Source organism: Caloenas nicobarica, chromosome 1 (assembly GCF_036013445.1).
Source record: "Caloenas nicobarica isolate bCalNic1 chromosome 1, bCalNic1.hap1, whole genome shotgun sequence".
NCBI classification, from domain to species: Eukaryota; Metazoa; Chordata; class Aves; order Columbiformes; family Columbidae; genus Caloenas; species Caloenas nicobarica.
In genome coordinates, this window is record NC_088245.1 from 56,399,005 (window position 1) to 56,417,265 (window position 18,261).

General features: G+C 47.1%; 1 protein-coding gene and 1 pseudogene across 1 annotated transcript; one reads left to right on the plus strand and one right to left on the minus strand.

Annotated features, from left to right (window-relative positions):
- Positions 1-6,739: 6,739 nt before the first annotated feature.
- Positions 6,740-13,988, plus strand: KRR1 (KRR1 small subunit processome component homolog). The gene is made up of 10 exons (XM_065646041.1): positions 6,740-6,854; positions 7,421-7,596; positions 8,106-8,240; positions 8,460-8,585; positions 8,686-8,769; positions 9,401-9,457; positions 9,936-10,106; positions 10,276-10,353; positions 10,471-10,564; positions 13,350-13,988. The coding sequence occupies exons 1-10, from the start codon at positions 6,770-6,772 to the stop codon at positions 13,487-13,489; spliced, it is 1,146 nt and encodes a 381-aa protein (XP_065502113.1). The 5' UTR covers positions 6,740-6,769; the 3' UTR covers positions 13,490-13,988.
- Positions 13,989-17,380: 3,392 nt separating this feature from the next.
- On the minus strand, positions 17,381-18,261 carry LOC135986194 (protein NDNF-like; annotated as a pseudogene).

Sequence of the window (18,261 nt, forward strand, 5' to 3'; positions counted from 1 at the left end):
ATAAATTCTCTTTGCTTTTCCAGCTAGCCCTTTCAGATGCTTTTATGGTTTGCATGCCTCTCATTTGCAGCTCCTTGTTCCTCTTAGGGTTCAGCACATGCTCTCCTCTCTGCTCTCTTTCAAAGGGAAGCTCTTGTTTTCACAAACTCAGCTATCCCTTAGCTGAGATGAATTTATGATGGCCACCGTCCCCTTTATCTCTTCATGCCTAACTTCATAAGTGTCTCCATGGTAGCTACATCTAAAGGCTTTGCTATTGGGTCAGTGATAGTCCTCCGTATTTCTTGCAAAATCTTCCTGCTGTCTTTTCAGCCTCAAAATATGAATAGATAACTGACTGCGAGTGTTTGGAGTTTTTTTCTAGGTTTTGACCCCACTAACAGTGAAGGTGAGCTGTTATTCATCTATCATGTACTTTAGTAAGGTGCAGGTCTGTTATCTGGTGAAAAGACAGCTCAAAAGGATGGAAACTAGCAGACGATCCTGTGATGATACAGTCAGTCTCTCCCTTTCTTCTGAAAGTCATGTTTTCAATTCCCACTTATCTCTTCTCACCTATGACGAACTCTGCCTGCCTGGGCATTTCCCCAGCTCTCCATGGAGAAGGCAGCAGCACCACTGCAGTGTGTGGTTCTTGCCTGTCCGTGTTAGCAATGGGCACCGTTACCTTCATCTGTCAGCATCTCTGCAGATTGCTGGATTCGACAGCAGAGACGAGAACAAAATAAAAACAGAGAAGTGACTTATACCACTCCCCAGAGAGAGAAAAGGAGAGGGAGGGGGGAAAGAGAAATAAAGACCACAACCCCATCTGCCTGTGGGCACAGAGGTCACGTTAGCCAGATGGGGAATGAATCAAAAGGGACATTTACGGAAGTGGCTGAGCAGGGGGAGTTCCTGTTCAATTACTTTAATTCTGTCAGGCTACCTCCCAGTGTCAGATCCCCCAAAGACACAATTTTGTTCCAATAATGAAAGAACTCTATACTAACAGAAAAAAGGACAAAACATTTGTGATTATTTTTTCTCCATTCGGTCCAATTAATAGGTTTCGGTGGCCAGTCTGAAATATATCTTGATCACTCGAGATGTTTTGTATGAAAGACCTGATAATTTAAAAGCCAGTCACATCAAAAGTTCTTATTTGCCTGTGTGCCTGTTTCTTGCCTTGTTGTAAACTACAAGAATTAAGAACACCCTAAGCCAAGATAAATTTGAAATACAATTCTCCAGTTATTTGAATCAAAAGGCAGTATTGATTATTTAATTATGTAGAAATTATCCAGATGCTGAGCATTTACTACAGATTAATGACTGTCCCAGAGCAGTTAATGGCCCTTCTCGCTGCCATCAACACAAGCTGCTTATTAATCCCTGGAAAATGGCTTGCATAACAATCATAACCTGCTGTTAAAAGTTTATAAATAGATAAAAGTGTCACATGGATTTACGAGTGCTGAGGCTGAATGGGATCTGTGTGGCGTTTCTAGTGAATGAATGCCATGTGCATGAGCTCATCTGATTGCCTGAATTATCACCAAATCCCAAGTTGCTCTTTTGGATCGGAAAATGGCATGCGAGAATGTGCCAAGTGGCTAGAGTCCTATCTACTGACTGGGAAATAATTACTTTGCTGCATAATAAAGAGGCACCTTCATTCTAATAGCAGTGCTCTGCCCTTTTTATCATATAGCCTGAAATGCGTGTAAGGGAAGCTGTGCTGTTTCATTCCTTTGTTTTTAAGAGGAAAAAAACGCTTGCTTGTATGCACAGACACGGAGCTGACCTGGGTCCTCCCAAAGCCCAGCAGTGGGTTCAGCAGGCGTAGGGGTCTTGCAAGGCTGCGATCTGTATTATTCAGACAAAGGTTTTCAAAGGAGCCCTTTGCACCTGGGTGTCTCCGTCCCATCCTGGGCTGTTCTAACAAAGAACATGCTACACGCTGCTGGGGAAAGCTGCTTTCAGAGCACGCGCTGCCGCTTGGTTCTGGCAGAGATGGGAGGACATGCAGACCCTGGTGGCCGGGGTGGCCGAGGGTAGGGAATTGCAGTGACACAGTGTCCCACTGGCTGTGGGTTAGCTGTGCCCCACCACCGTGCTGGCACTCGCATTGTCCCTTCTGCCTGGGAGCTCAGCTGCCAAACGAGCATCTGGGGGACCCCACCCCTGCAGGGATGCAGAACCCCTGCCATGGCACAGCTCAGCCGGAGTCACCTAGGCACCAGCCTTCAGTCACAGAATCACAGAATCACAGAATGTTAGGGATTGGAAGGGACCTCAAAAGATTGTCTAGTCCAACCCCCCTGCTGGAGCAGGAACACCCAGATGAGGTTACACAGGAAGGCGTCCAGGCGGGTTTGAATGTCTCCAGAGAAGGAGACTCCACAACCTCCCTGGGCAGCCTGTTCCAGGCTCTGTCACACTCACTGTGAAGAAGTTTCTTCTCATATTTAAGCGGAACGTCCTGTGTTACAGTTTGTACCCCCTGCCCCTTGTCTTATCATTGGTTGTCACTGAGAAGAGCCTGGCTCCATCCTAATGACACTCACCCTTTATATATTTATAAACATTAATGAGGTCACCCCTTGGTCTCCTCTTCTCCAAGCTAAAGAGACCCAGCTCCCTCAGCCTTTCCTCTTAAGGGAGATGCTCCACTCCCTTCATCATCTCCCCTGAACAGCCACTGTCCCCCCAGCAGGCTGTTCTCACCCTCCTAACTCTGCCAGATGAGTGGTGGCTGGTTCTTGCATTTGACTAATAAAAATGATATAAACATGCTGTTGTCTGAAGCCTGAGAAGGCTGCTCAAAGGAGTGAAGCAGGTCTGTGGGCACATTCTGTCCCTACCACGAATTAGGGAAGTGGCTGCCCCATATCTAACCAGACCACAGATCCTGTGGCAAGAGGAAAGATGAGAAATTACCAGTCCTTCAAAGAATCAGGCAGGAGGGGGCATGAGGGACCTTCCTGAATCACAGCTTTTGAGTCTGTTAGCATGACTGCCTCCGTTTTCTATTAGTTTTAGTGGATTTGTCTTGACTGGGCAAATACATGCTTTAGTGCAGCGCTGCACCAGAGAGGGTTGTCCATCCCTTAGGTTGGATGTCAGGTGCCATGAGGCCCCAGTCCTTTGCCACCCTGCACCAGGCACCGTGAATCTCTCTTCTTCTCCAGCACAGAGGCTTGGGGGCTCAGTGAACCCCATGCAGCAGCCACCAGCACAGGGGCTGGGATGCAGAAGAGGAGCCGGCACACAGCTGGGCTGTCGCTGCCACCGCAGAGGTGCGAGATGTACACCCAGAGCAGGCGCACTGCCCGACAGGTCTGCAGGCTGGGGAAGAAGAAGGTGCATCTCACCAGAGACCTTTCCTCTGACCTTCAAAGCTGCTCGTAGCCAGAGGGTGCTGCTGCAAAGACCCTCTGCCTCAGCCATCGCCTTGGACGTGCCATCTCCTCCCCGTGCCTCTCCCTTGGGCTGTCACTGCAGCCTGTAATTTGTATTCTTGCTCTCGATGCTCTGTGGTCTGCAGCCTCTCCACCTCTCCCCTCTCATCCCAGTCAGGAAGCTCGTTCCCACTGCTGAGTGCTGCCAACACGCCCCTTCCACAGCTCACTCCTGTGATTTTTTGGTGGGCTGCATCCTACGCGTAGGAGGAGTCAGGCTATGAACAAGTGCTGAACCAAACTAATTATCGTCCCTCGATCTCTTCCCAAATCAGTTTTGTTGTGCTTCCACAATACCCCACCAGTTTCCAGGCGAGAGGTGCACTGTGCACTCTGCACTGCATGCGCTGCAAGAAGCAAACTTGCCCCCCTGTGCTCGCTCAGGGGCACTGCACCTTCTTGTCGCACACAGCACCCAAACTGGTGCCAGGCCAGGCAAGAGCAGGACCCCAACCTCTCCACGCAAGGCAGAGCTGCGCGGGCAGAGGGGAGCAGGTTCCTCATCACCTCCAGCTCTTCCCATCTCCTCCCTCAAACAGAAACCCCAGGGTGGGCGGCAGCTCCGTTTGGGATGTTCCCCATGGTGCAGCGGTCACGGTCATTTAGCGGGATCAGGGACAGATAAACAACCACCCCAAACAGCCAGGGGGACCCACCAGCAGCACTTTGGTGCAGGGCCTTGCTGATTCCCCTTCCTGCTTTTTTCCCTTTTGTCTTCAAAGCAGAAGGGGAATAATCAAAGTGCCGTTTCAGAGCAGAAACAATGTGCCACACTGAGCCCCCTGCAGCTCTGCAAAGGGACACTGTCCTTTGGAGGCCTGCAAGCACTCCCACAGTGGCCTCCCTGTTTGACGCATGCGGACAGACAGAAATTAAAACAAATGGCTAAAAACATGGATCAACTTGACAGCAAACTTGCAGGTGGAAGGGATCCTGATGAGGCTGGCGCTGGGCTGGGGAATGGAGCAGACTCGGAAAGACAGCAGTCAGGTTCAGAGAAGAGTTTTTGGGGATCAAAACTGATTTTTAACTAATACTTTATTTTTGTGTAAATCAGATGATAGTAATATCTTTCCTGTCATTATTGTAAATAAACACTCCAGAGTGCAGACTTTTGTGAACGGGTCTGACGAACACCTGTCAAAGACGACGTCATCCTGCTTCAGAGATACAGGTGTTCTTGCTCTTGAAGGTCTCTTCCAGGTCTTCACTCCATTGGCTTTTCATGGTCCCAATAAAAGAGAGTGAAGGAGGTACATTCTTTTTTACTGAAGAAAATACCCAGGTACAGGGAGGGGGAGTGAGGAGGAATCACAGCATCCCTCAGAGAACCTTAAATTATGTTATTCAGCTGAATAATCAGGTCTCATCAGGAACACCTGTTTTCTTTGGTGATGAGCGCTGAAGTACTTCAAGTATTTATCAATACACTTCAGTTTACACTTCGATGATGCTGGTTCTTTTTTCCTTTGTGTTGCATAATACTGATAGAAAACTCAAAGCTGAAAAACATGGGTAGAAAAGATGTTTCACATGAAAAAGAAGGAAGCAAAGAAGACATTTGGTAGATGTCTCTCACCTCAACTGCAGTGTTAAATTTCTTAAGAGCCTGTGCCTGTAATCAGAGTGGAGACACAGAGTCAAGAAGGGGCTGCAGACCCACCCCCAGGAAGGGGGTGAAACCTCCAGCAGCACAACCACCCACCAGACCCTGTTGGCTGGGGACAGACCGTGCTGCGTTCACAGGAGCCACTGCTGCCCGGGTGCAGACACACTTTGACCTACAGCAACCCCAATGGAGACCTGTAGGAATGTTCTGTGCTCACAAGCACCAAGGAGACATTTGGATCTGACGCGAGGCGTGCAACACCCACCCCCCGAGTGCAGCCACTGTGCTCCGTGGGACTGAGGCCAGCAGTGCCCCTGGCTGGGAGGCAGAGCAGGCTGCCCTGCCTGCCTGCACCAGCTTTATAGAATCATAGAATCATTCCAGCTCCAAGAGACCCTCAAGATGATCGAGTCCAACCAAAACCTAACTCTAGTACTAAACCATGTCCCTAAGAACCTCATCTCTATGTCTTTTAAACACCTCCAGGGGTGGTGACTCCACCACTTCCCTGGGCAGCCTGTTCCAACGCCTGACAACCCTTCCTGTGAAGAAATTTTTCCTAATATACAATCTAAACTTCCCCTGGCACAACTTGAGCCCATTTCCTCTTGTCCTATCACTTGTTAGCTGGGAAAAGAGACCAACACCCTTCATGCTACAACCTCCTTTCAGGTAGTTGTAGACAGCAATAAGGTCTCCCCTCAGCTTCCTTTTCTCCAGGCTAAACAGCCCCAGTTCCCTCAGCCGCTCCTCATCAGACTTGTGCTCCAGACCCCTCACCAGCTTTGTTGCCCTTCTCTGAATTCTCTCCAGCACCTCAATGTCTTTCTTGTAGTGAGGGACCCAAAACTGAACACAGGATTTGAAGTGCGGCCTCACCAGTGCTGAGTACAGGAGTACAATCACTTCCCTGTCCTGCTGGCCACACTATTCCTCATGCAAGCCAGGATGCTGTTGGCCTTTTTGGCCACCTGGGCACACTGCTGGCTCATGTTCAGATGCTGTCAATCAACACCCCCAGATCCTTTTCCCCCAGGCAGCTTTCCAGCCACTCTTCCCTGACCCTGTAGCTCTGCCTGGGGTTGTTATGACCCAAGTGCAGGACCTGGCACTTGGCCTTGTTGAACCTCATACAACTGGCATCAGCCCGTTGATCCAGCCGGTCCAGATCCCTCTCTACGGCCATCCTACCCTCCGGCAGATCAACACTCCCACCCAGTTTTGTGTTATCTGCAAATTTACTGAGGGTGCACTCAACCCCCTCATCCAGATCATTGGTAAAGATATTAAACAGAACTGGCCCCAATACTGAGCCCTGGGGAACACCACTCATGACCAGCCACCAACTGTACTTGACTCCATTCACCACAGCTCTCGGGCCCGGCCCTCCAGCCAGGTCTTTACCCAGCAAAAGTATGCCCAACCAGGCCATCAGCAGCCAGCTTCTCCAGAAGAACGCCGTGGGAAACAGTGCCAAAGGCTTTACTGAAGCCTTAGCGCACAACACCACCTTTGTACTCCCAGTGCAGGACAGCTCCCCCGGGAAAACGTCCCTTGCTCGGAACGCGAAGGGAAAACCCGCTCTCAAAGCCCCGGCAGCCGCTGCGCCGCTCCCCTCAGCCCCGCCCACCGGGACTACCGCTCCCGGCGTGCACCGCGTCCTCCCAGCACCACCCGCTTCCGGCGCCGGGTGAGCGGTGGCGGCGCGCGGGCGGTCATGGCGGACACTCCCGAGGCGGCCGCGGCCGGGGCGAAGCAGAAAGAGAAACAAAAACACAAGAACAAAAAGAAAGCAGCGACAGGTGGGGGGCGAGGGTCAGGGTCCGTGCAGGGGTGGCAGCCGAGAAGCCCTCGAGCTGAGGGTTTTCCCCTCCCCTGTGGCCGCGGGCCTGCTGCTCCGTCCCGGCCCGGCCCATGGGTTCCCTCCGGCTGCCTGAAACCAGCGGCGGCCGAGGAGCTTGGCCGCGGTTTGGTGTAAGCGGAGAGGCAGCGTGGGGAGGGCAGGTTGTGTCCCGGCCTGCAGGGCCGGGGTAGGGGAGGGACGGGTGTTGGGTGCGCCGTGTCCGGCCTGGCAGTGCACTGGGTGCTCCCCTCAGCCTGGGGTGTCTTGTTCTTGTGTTATAGCCTATTCAGGACGCGTGTTCTAGTCGTGGAATATTTTTTTTTTTAATAGCTTAAAGAATTAACTTCTCTAATGTCAGAAGAGATACTAAACAGGTTCAACGGAGTATTAAACAAAACTTTGTGTCCCTGCTTTCAGTTATTGTATCTTTTGTTGTGAAATGGAGAGAAGTAACAGTCACTGATGAAAGCGCAGGAAAAAACAGCTTATTTTTTTCTTTTTCTTTTTTTTTAATACTTATAACAGTTGATGAATCTGAACTTCTCACTGTGCCAGATGGATGGAAAGAGCCAGCCTTTACAAGAGAAGATAATCCCAAAGGGCTGCTGGAAGAAAGCAGTTTTGCAACGTTATTCCCCAAGTATAGAGAAGCGTACTTGAAAGAGTGCTGGCCCCTTGTCCAGAAAGCCTTGGATGAACATGTATGCATACTTCCTGATTGTGATATTATGTTTTATCTTTTAGGAGATACAGGTGTTACTTAAGCTTATAAAAGTAGTGCATGTTTCTTTTCTGATGCTGTATTTGTGTATATTTCTGCTGTGCTTGTGTTTAGAATTGGTAGTGTCTTTATTTATCAGCGTTGAAGTCAGTGGGAGTCTGTGTAGCCAGACTTGCAGTTCTTCACCAATATTGTCAGCAAAGCTCTTTGCAGCAGCAGCGTCTCGTCATCCAGACACTGACAACTTTGTTGTGCCAGAATTCAAGGAGATGAGGGAGGTGGTCTTTCGGGCCCTGTGACACATATATTCAGTCTTTTTTGTTTGTGTCTCTGTGTGAGTTTCATGAAGCTGAAAGTTACTTTACAAATTTTGGAAAATGGATCTATATTCAGTGTGTAGTGTTCTGTTTCTTAACTTCTTACTGCCAAAGATGAATTCTGAGGCTCTTATCTAGAGATTGCTTTACTATTTCTTTTCAAATATTGCAGTATGTGAATGCAACACTGGATCTAATTGAAGGAAGCATGACTGTCACTACCACTAAGAAGACTTTTGATCCATATGCAATCATCAGGGCTAGAGATTTAATAAAACTTCTGGCAAGAAGCGTTCCATTTGAACAGGTCTGTATTAAATCCTGGAAGTTTGTATCAAATTCTATCAGAATACTTACAGTACGTTTTCAAAATGTGGGATTTTCAAGTTAGTCAAGTAAAATAAAGTATATTTTTAAGTAAATATATCTGAAAGTGAAGTGAGAATAATAAACTGCAGTATTCTCTTTACCCTTCTGAATAGTACATTTGCATTCAGATTATATTGCTTGCTTCTTGTCTCTTTAGGCAGTTCGTATCCTTCAGGATGATGTTGCATGTGACATCATTAAAATAGGCTCTCTGGTGAGGAAGAGAGACACTTTTATAAAAAGAAGAGGACGACTTCTTGGGCCAAAAGGATCTACTCTGAAGGTATTTCCGATAGGTGCAGTAACCAGAAAATTCTTAGACCTAAATTTGTGCCAGGTCTTCAGTTTACACTTATTTCTTTTTTTTTTTTTTTTTGGTGTAGGCCCTGGAATTGCTAACAAACTGTTATATTATGGTGCAAGGCAACACTGTTTCAGCTCTTGGACCCTTTAGTGGGCTAAAAGAGGTAAGGGAAGGCAGATAAGCAGTTTGGGTGGCGTTCGTCTGTGCCCAGCTCGAGGGCAGACAAGAGGCAAGATCTGGCAACCTCAAGAGTATCTCACTGGCTTTTCAGCTGTGTGTTAGTAAGCTACAGTTACACAAATGTCCATAGTCTTTGCTGGTTAATTTTGTTTAGACTCTCAGATATTTCTGTCTTGGAAGTAAAAAAGTATTTATGAAGTACACTTTTTTTTTTTAAGCAAGAATTTTTGTAATTTCAGTTAAGAGGTGTAAGAGTAGAAATACTGTGGAATTAATGATTTATAACCTGAAGGAACATATAATGGTTTTAGTAACTATGTAGGAGCAGAATGCTTGTTAAAAGCAAGAGTTTCTCGTGACACCATCAAATCCACGGTAATATGGAAGTAATGTTTGTGAGGCATGCTGGAGCATGTTAGAAACCTGAGAGTTATTGATATTTGTGAAGTGCTCTGCCTTCTAGTTAGTCATGTGTATTAGTGTTTTAAATCTGCCTGCTTTGAGGACGGGGGAGGAGGAAGCATGGTAGTATACCTGGTATTCGAATTGATTGGAATATGAAATACTTGCTGAGTTTTCTGTTGTCTTTTTTTTTTGTTGTTAATTAAATACAGGTTAGAAAAGTTGTTCTGGACACCATGAAGAATATACATCCCATATATAATATTAAGGTTAGCATGGTCCACTGTGCATCTTTATTTACAAGAAAATACTGTTTCTTCTCAGAGAGCTGTATGTTAATAATTTACGTTTTGAAAATTTGTGTAGTGTACTTTTTTTTTAAAAAAAAATCTGACTTTGATATTCTCTATTTTACCAGGATATAGAGCCATAATATCCTTAACATTATCTGAGAAAACATCAAAGGAAAATGTAAAAACTTTCCTCCATTCAGTTCTTTGCTTGATATTTGCTCATTTAAACTGGGGCACCTTGTCCAGTGCTTTCTGTCCCCCTTTTGAGACATGTCTATCTGTCTGGTTTGCTGTTTGTAACTAAACCCCTCTACTCGAAGTGAGAGATGGAAGGTTCAGATGTGGCGTATTCACTGCGAGAAAGTTTACTAAATCTTGTAGTTTGGAGCTCTTGGCTACAACTGTAATACTGTTTTTTTAATAACTTATTTGTGACACTCTGAAACTACTGAAGACTTTGATGATCAAGAGGGAATTAGCAAAAGATCCTGAACTGAGATCACAAAGTTGGGAAAGATTTTTGCCCAAATTCAAGCGGAAGAACTTGAAAAAACGGAAGGAGCCAAAGAAGAAAAATACTAAGAAGGAGTACACACCGTTCCCACCTCCGCAGCCAGAAAGCCAGGTCAGCTGAAACTTTATTTGGTTATGCAGGAATATAGCATGACTTGAAATCTCATTCTTGCTAGCAAGAGATTGGGAGGCCTTTTCTGTCAAGTTTTGATTTCCTGATGCTATACATCTGGCTTAAATAGCATAATAATCTAAAGCTTCCCGGTATTTGTCTTGCGCAGATTGATAAAGAATTGGCAAGTGGTGAATACTTCTTGAAAGAAAGACAGAAGAAACGAAAGCGAATGGAAGAGATAAAGGTAAAGTTGTTCTAACCCACTGTTCAGTTAAAAAGCATTTGGCTGCTGACTTGGATTTTTTTTTTGTCCCTTTTGGCCTGCTCTACTGATAATTCACATTTTTATTGATAACTTTAGGCAAAGCAAGCAGATGCAACCAAGAAAAGACAAGAAGAAAGAAATAAAGCTTTTATCCCACCAAAGGAAAAGCCAATTGTGAAAACAAAGAAAGGTAACCATTTTTTTTTCCTGTTCTAAAACCTGCTGTTAATTCCTAGGCTGACTGGTTTTTCAGAGATACAGCTGTAGAAAATAAGGTCATACAAAAAAATCCTAGTGGCTAAATCCATGCCCAGAGTTGCCAGGGACAGTAGAAAGATCATGCAGCCCATAGCTCTGTACCAATAAAATGACAGTGCTCTGTAGAACACTTTCCTGATGGAGATACTGGTGACAGCCGTCTCAATTGGTTGTTCTGACTACAGCAATTTTTGGGTTTCAGTCTTTTAGTGAAGCTGCCATAACTTTAGCATTCAAACGGCTTTTCTGTTAAGAAAAAGAAACCCAAAAGTTAATACTTAAAAACTTAGGTCACAAGCAAGTACTGGTATAAGATGTGGATGGACCACAAGACAGGGACTGGGTGAGCAACGTCCCTCCCACTGTGCGGTTCATGTTTGTGACCACCTGAGGAACCTGAACATGCATAAGTCTATGGGACCTGATGAGATGCACCCCAGAGTCCTGAGGGAATTGGCTGCTGTAGTTGCCAAGCCACTCTCCATGATATTTGAGAGGTCACGGCAGTCAGGTGAAGTCCCTGGGGACTGGAAAAAGGGAAACGTCACACCTATTTTTCAAAAGGGTAGAAAGGAGCACCCCGGGAACTACCAACCTGTCAGCCTCACCTCTGTGCCTGGAAAGATTATGGAGCAGATCCTTCTAGAACAGGGGTGTCAAACTTGTTTTCACCGGGGGCCACATCAGCCTCGCAGTTGCTGTCAAAGGGCAGAATGTAATTTTACGCCTGTATAAATGTAACTACTTACACAGTCCTAAAATTACATTTGACTCTGACAGCAGCTGCGAGGCTGATGTGGCCGCCAGTGAAAATGTGTTTGACACCCCTGTCCTAGGAGCTGTGCTGAGGCACATGGAGGACAGGGAGGTGATTCAGGACAGCCAGCATGGCTTCACCAAGTTCTGCCTGACCAACCTAATGGCCTTCTACAATGAGGTAACTACGTCAGTGGACAAAGGAAGGACAGCACATGTCATCTATCTGGACTTCTGTAAAGTCTTTGACACTGCCTCTTACAACATCCTTCTCTCTAAATTAGAGAGGTATGGTTTTGATGGGTGGACTGTTTATTGGATGAGAAACTGGCCAGATGGTCACACCCAGAGGGTAGCGATCAATGTCACAGTATCTGGATGGACACCAGTGACAACTGGTGTCCCACAGGGATCCGTATTAGGACCAGTACTGTTTAATGTCTTCATCAGTGACATAGACAGTGGGATCACGTGCACCCTCAGCAAGTTTGCAGATGACACCAAGCTGAGTGGTGCAGTTGACACACGTGAGGAACAAGATGCCGTCCAGAGGGACCTGGACAAGCTTGAGAAGTGGGCCCATGTGAACCTCATGAGGCTTAACAAGGCCAAGTGCAAGGTCCTGCACATGGGTTGGGGCAACCCTCATTATCAATACAGGCTGGGGGATGGAGGGATTGAGAGCAGCCCTGTGGAGAGGGACTTGGGGTACTGGTGAATGAAAGATTGGACCCGAGCCAGCAGTGGGTGCTTGCAGCCCAGAAGGCCAATCGTATCTTGGGCTGCATCAAAAGGAGCGTGGCCAGCAGGTCGAGGGAGGTGATTGTGCCCCTTCTGCCTCTCTGGTGAGACCCCACCTGGAGTCCTGTGTGGGGCTCTGGAGCCCTCAGTACAGGAAAGACATGGACCTGTTGGAGAGGGGCCAGAGGAGGCCACCGAGATGATCAGGAGGCTGGAACACCTCTCCTATGAGGACATGTTTCTCAAAATCACATGTTCGTTGATATAGTACTTTTTTGTGATGGCAGTAAATTTTCAATAATCTTGCTATTTACTGTACTGTATCTCAAATACTGTTCTAGCTGCTGTGTGTTTTCACCTGAAATCCTTCAGTCTTCCAAGAATAAATGACAACAATAGTTTGTATGTAGAGAAGGAATGAGATCCAAAGAGAACAGCTGGTACCCAGCTGTAGGAATTAACTGTGTGAGGTAGGAGAGTTAGATCCAAACTTGTGACTTGTCCCATAAGACAAAATACCATCACCTAGAGGAACATAAGAGTAGGTAATTCGTGTTTTTCAGTATTAAGTGTTTAACTTAAGTACTTTGGCACTACCTGTAGAAGTCTCTTATAAAGGTCTTCATGTAGGAGTCAAATATCTGTATCACAGTCTCCCAACCCACCCTTCCTCATCCTTTTTCCAGCAGCTGCTGTTAATGGATGGCCAGGGTGAGAGTGTAAGGATGGGACAGGCACATTTGGGATTTTACCACCTTAGTTACTTGCAGAAAGACAAAATACTATGAAAGCTGCTCTGGCTATACAAACTCAGTAATTAATTTCTTCTCTTCTTACGTGAGATCAACCAAACCAATAGGGTCTATGTCTAAGAGAGTGTGTATGTATTAATTTTGGAGGAGTACATCTGTGGTCTGAGGAGTGGATGATAATGGTTTGTGTATATGCAGAGTGCGGCATCTGTGTTCAAATGCAGTTTTACAGGGTTTTTTATATGAATGTTGTCATTTGACTTCTGCTGAAAGAGCTTTGTGGATAATACGAGTTTCAACAAAAATTATTTTTAGAATAGTTTATAAAATTAGTGAACATAAAACAAGTCTTAACTAATGCCACAGAATGCGGTTTACTCTGTTTACATATGAAGTCATCTTGTTGGTAGTTAAAATTTAGAATAAGTAAAATTCATGTCTGTTACCTGTGTATTTTTTACTATGTAGCCTCCACTGAGAAAAAAATTGATATTGAAGGCATCAAGGAAAAGGTAAAGAATGCAAAGAAGAAGAAATTAGGAGCACTTCCTGTGGAACAAGTCAAGTTAAAAATGGCAGCAGATGAAAAGAAAAAAAAGAAAAAGTAGTAATTCATCACCCAAGATGCTCATTTGTCTTCTACATTAATGAACATTTTCATACTTGGAAGATTTGAGGCTTCTTGGTGTCACTGTAACGTGGACAAGAGAAGACTGGGTAGAAAGATTTTTTTCTCTTTTCATAAGTACATTTTAATAGGTGGACCTGAAGCAGCTGTGCAAAATTGTGAAAGTTGGTGAAGAAAATTTGTGCTGCTGTGTTGTTTGAGAAAGTAAGAGCCTGTACTTGGATAATATCTGTCTGCCTAAAGAGGTTTCATAATAGAAACATTTAGGAGTATGCAAGATGTTAAACATTAGCATCAGAGAACTCAGTGGGAGTTTAAGGTAATTCTGTGAAAGACAACCAGACCACATGCAGCCTCACTTGTGATAACTTTTGCAAAATGGGCAAGATTTATTACTATATTATGCTTTTGTTTCTGTAAAAGCTGATTATTTTTGTGTGTCTTGTCTTGGTGTTAATAAACTATTTTAATACATTGTTCTTAAGTCTTCTAATTACTCATCTGCTGCACAACCTGCATGTTCTTTTCAGTGGCTGAGGCCACTGAGGCATCTCCTGTGTGATCTGATGAGATCCAGGTGGTGACAATTGCCACTTACTTCTTCTGGCCCAGGGCTAAGGGGGGGCTCCCCATCTTCACTCTCCTCCAGTTCTTCAAGAAGGGGGAGAGACATGAGGGTTGGCCTGGGTATACGGTGGGGCCCTGGGTACATGGTGGCCTGGCCACAGGTGGCCGAGCAGCTCATCAACCCGTTCAAGGAGGACTTTGAGATCAAAGTGCTGATTGACCGCAACTTCTGGGTAGCCATGGGGGGGAAATGAGCTGTCCGGGAGGGAGCCAGGCGTCCAGGAGGGACCTGGGTGTCTGGGGGTACCCAGGCATCCAGGAGAGACCCAGGCGTTTTGGAGGGTGAGAAGGGAACCAGTGTGGGGGAACCAAAGTTCAAGGTCACAGTTGTGGGGGGAAAGGTAAAAGCCAAGACATTGGCGGAGGGACAGGAGAATGGATTTGATGTGACACCAGGTGGAACAAAAATGTGACGGAACCAAAATTCAGGGTCACGGGGGTGGGGGAAAGGTAAAGAAAGGGACACTGGGGGAAGAAATTCGATGTTACACAGGGTGGAACCAAAGTTCTGGGTCAGGGGGGTGGAGGGGGAAGTAATAAAGGGGACACCGGGGGGGGAGGAATTTGATGTGACACGGGGCGGAACCGAGATTGGGCAGAACTAAAGTTCGGGGTCACGGGGGTAGGGGGGAACAGTAAAACAGAGGACACGGGGGGGATTCGATGTGACACAGGGCGGGACCAAAGTTCAGGGTCACGGGGATGGGGGGAAGGTAATAGAGGGCACACCGGGGAAGGGATTCGATGTGACACGGGGGGACCCAAAGTTGGGCGGAACTAAAGTTCAGGGTCACGGGGGCGGCGGGGGGGAAGGCAATAGAGGGAACAGCAGGGGAAGGTATTTGATGTGGTCGGAATTAAAGTTGCGCGGAACCAAAGTTCAGGGTCACGGGGGTGGGAAGGTAAAGGAGTGGGCCCCCCGGGGCGGGGGCGAAGCCGGTGGGTGTAACTGGTTTGTGCGGGACTGCGCCCTCCTGTGAGCTGGCGGGTGTTGTTCTCGGGGCAGGTTTGGTTGGTGAGGGTGCACTGCAACGTGCGTGTTCCCCCAGAAACCCAGATCTCAGGTGGCACTGCTGTGCGGGCGCTAGGGACAGCCCGCTGTCTCGGGGACAATAAAACATTCTTCGTGCCGTGTGCGCGCGTGTGTTCCTCCTTTGAAATAAAGACGCGCTGCCCAGTGTTTCTGCATCAGGTATCGCGCCTGCTGGGGTGAGTCCTCCCCGCGGGTCGCGGTCGGTTCCGTCACGTCGCCGAAAAGAAACATTATTTAGGAGCCAGCAATGACTACATGCAATTGCAGCCATTACTTAACGAATGCGACTTAACGCGCGTCCCGAGCCCCGGAAAGGCAAAAGCGCCGAACCCACGCAGCCACGGAGCCCGCGGGCGGAGCCACGGCGCCTAACCGCGAGGAAGGGGCGGGGCCAAGGGGCGGGGCCAGATTGCAGGGGCGGGGCCATGGGGCAGAGCTACAGGGGGGCGGAGTCACGGGGGGGCGGAGTCACGGGGGCGGGGAGTCACGGGGGCGCGGAGTCACCGGGGGCGCGGAGTCACCGAAGGGGCGCGGAGTCACCGAGGGGGGGCGGAGTCACCGAGGGGGGGCGGAGTCACGGGGGGGCGCGGAGTCACGGGGGGGCGGAGTCACGGGGGGGCGGAGTCACGGGGGCGCGGAGTCACCGGGGGCGCGGAGTCACCGAGGGGGGCGGAGTCACCGGGGGGGCGGAGTCACAGGGGGGCGGGGTCACCGGGGGTGCAGGGCTGCAGTGCAGGGGCAGCCCAGGCTTTTCTGGAAGATGCTGCAGGAGTTGGTTGTTCTCAGCCTTTGGTGAAAAGATGAAAACTATACTTCAACGTGGGACTCTCTGCACACTTTCCCCAGCTTCCTCCCTTTAGCCCCAGACACCATCACATTCCCATCAATACTGAGCACATGGGAAGAGAAATAAAGCCCCAAAAAATAACTTCTAGGAATCTGTACCACACCACAGGAATCATGCTGGAAGTGACAGTGACAACAACAGTCAGTAACAGGCTTTATTCAGGGGAGAAATGTCATCCAAAACAGGAACACTCATGCAATTCAAGGCCTTGGGCCAGATCATGTTCTTCCTCCTCTTCTATTGTGCAGATGCACCTTGCCATCTCTTCTCTCGCAAGTCTCTTACCATTCTCAAAATGATCACCACTCCAGAACTGGAGTCCTGCCTTGCAGCACATGGGAAACTCCGCTCTGGGCCCTCCCTTTTCAAGCCACCGGCCGCAGGGGAGCGGTTCCGGTGCCTCAACAGACAGACTTCTTTGGAGGAGACCTTGCCTGGCTTCCAGCTGCTGTTCGGTTGGTGCAAAAGTCATTGTGGTGTTGGACTGTGCTTTTTCAATCATTAGAACTAGGCTCAAGCACATCTTTATTAATCAAAATAGGAACCGTTACAATCAACACAGTTTTGCCAACGAGAAACAACTTTGATTATTCCTGTAGCATAAAAACCCATGCTTGGGGATTCTCTCAATCAGGATTGCTTTGCATCTGGAGAACTGGAAGGGTCGTAGACTTCTTCAAGTCCACCATTATGAATACCAGAAAAGCGAGAATAAGAATTTTAACTTTGATTCCAAGTTTTCAGTCCTAACTTGTATGCAAAGTTTACCAAATTCATAACTATTTGCTACCTGTCTAAAATCTGCTACTACTACTTGAATGACATGACAGCTTTGAGACCTGGAATACTTTCTGATAACTTAAAACTTTCTTTTAAAATTTATTAATAGTTTACAATCATAGAAACATAAACATTTAAACCAAGACTCTTTAAAACAGTTTGCAGAAATCCTACCATCTATGTGAATAAAAAGGGTGTATGTCTGTGTGTTTGGTTTATGAGTAACAAGGTGGACGAATTATTTATATCAGCCTTTTAAGTATAAAATAATCTAGAAGCAGTTCATGCAATATGGACGCAAAGGAGTGCAAGTTCCTTTGGGGTCTCCTGCTACCTTGGATCTCTACTGAGCATCACATGTGGGTCACTGAACACATGATAACACCATTGCCAGATGCTATCAGAGAGCACCAGCCTCAGTTCCTCCAAACAATTACTTATGTAAACATAAATATGCAAGTCGTTACCGTTTCTATACAGTACAGATACAGGTCACAACTTCTCAGCTGTGCAAGTAGTCAATCTGTATACCTGGAAGGATAATGTTCACATCAGAGTTCCATATATTTCTGTGTACAAGGGCACTAACAAAACCTCCTCATTTTCGCCAGTTTGCTCTGATATTTCACAGAGTGCCCGCTGTGCCCTATCACACAAATGTCCGGCAGGTAGGACTCGCTGGGCTGCAGGCCTTTGGTTGTCTCTGTGGTCACTGCTTTCTGGGCGTTCCGACTGTGGAAATATTTACAGAGAACCTTTTCCCATTTTTTCCTTGTATCCGGACCCAAGCACTGGTTCTGCTCTGTTTTCTTCTGCTCTTCATTGTGATTGTCACCCACTTCCCTTTTGCAGATGCAGAATTTGTTTCCATCCTGGGCCCCCAGCCATGCCACCGTGACTGAAGAACATGAGTGGAGTTTGTCAAAGGCTTTGATTCGTGTATTTTTAGGAAGGGAAGGAAACAACTGCTTGTTGGGCTTTGTGGTAGACAGGATCTTCAGCATAGAAACACCTTTTTTGCTTCCTTTCAGCCTAACGAGATACTTAGCTTTTGCTTTTCCTCAAAGCTGGAACTGCCGCACACCCTCCACATTACAGACAAGAGTTTTCCATCTCTTCTCACTTGGATCTGAACAGCATCAAGGCATGAATGAACGGAGAAGGTGACTTTTTCGTGAGATGAAACAGGAGCAAACCATAGAAATTTAGCTTCCTTTCTCTTGATGAACACATCTGTAACTTTGCTATGCTTCAGTTCAACTGTTTTCTGTTTAGCCTCCTCCTTTGTTCTGGCAAAGGTGCCAATATACGTGGTGCTCATGTTGGTGTTTGCCGCAAACATATCAAAGTAGTGCTGTGTGTCGGGCTTCAGGTCAGACACTGTGAAGATGTTCTTGTTCCCGATACAAACTTCATGCAGGTCAACTCTCGGCTTTGAGGATCATTGCCCCTCAAACTTCGATGA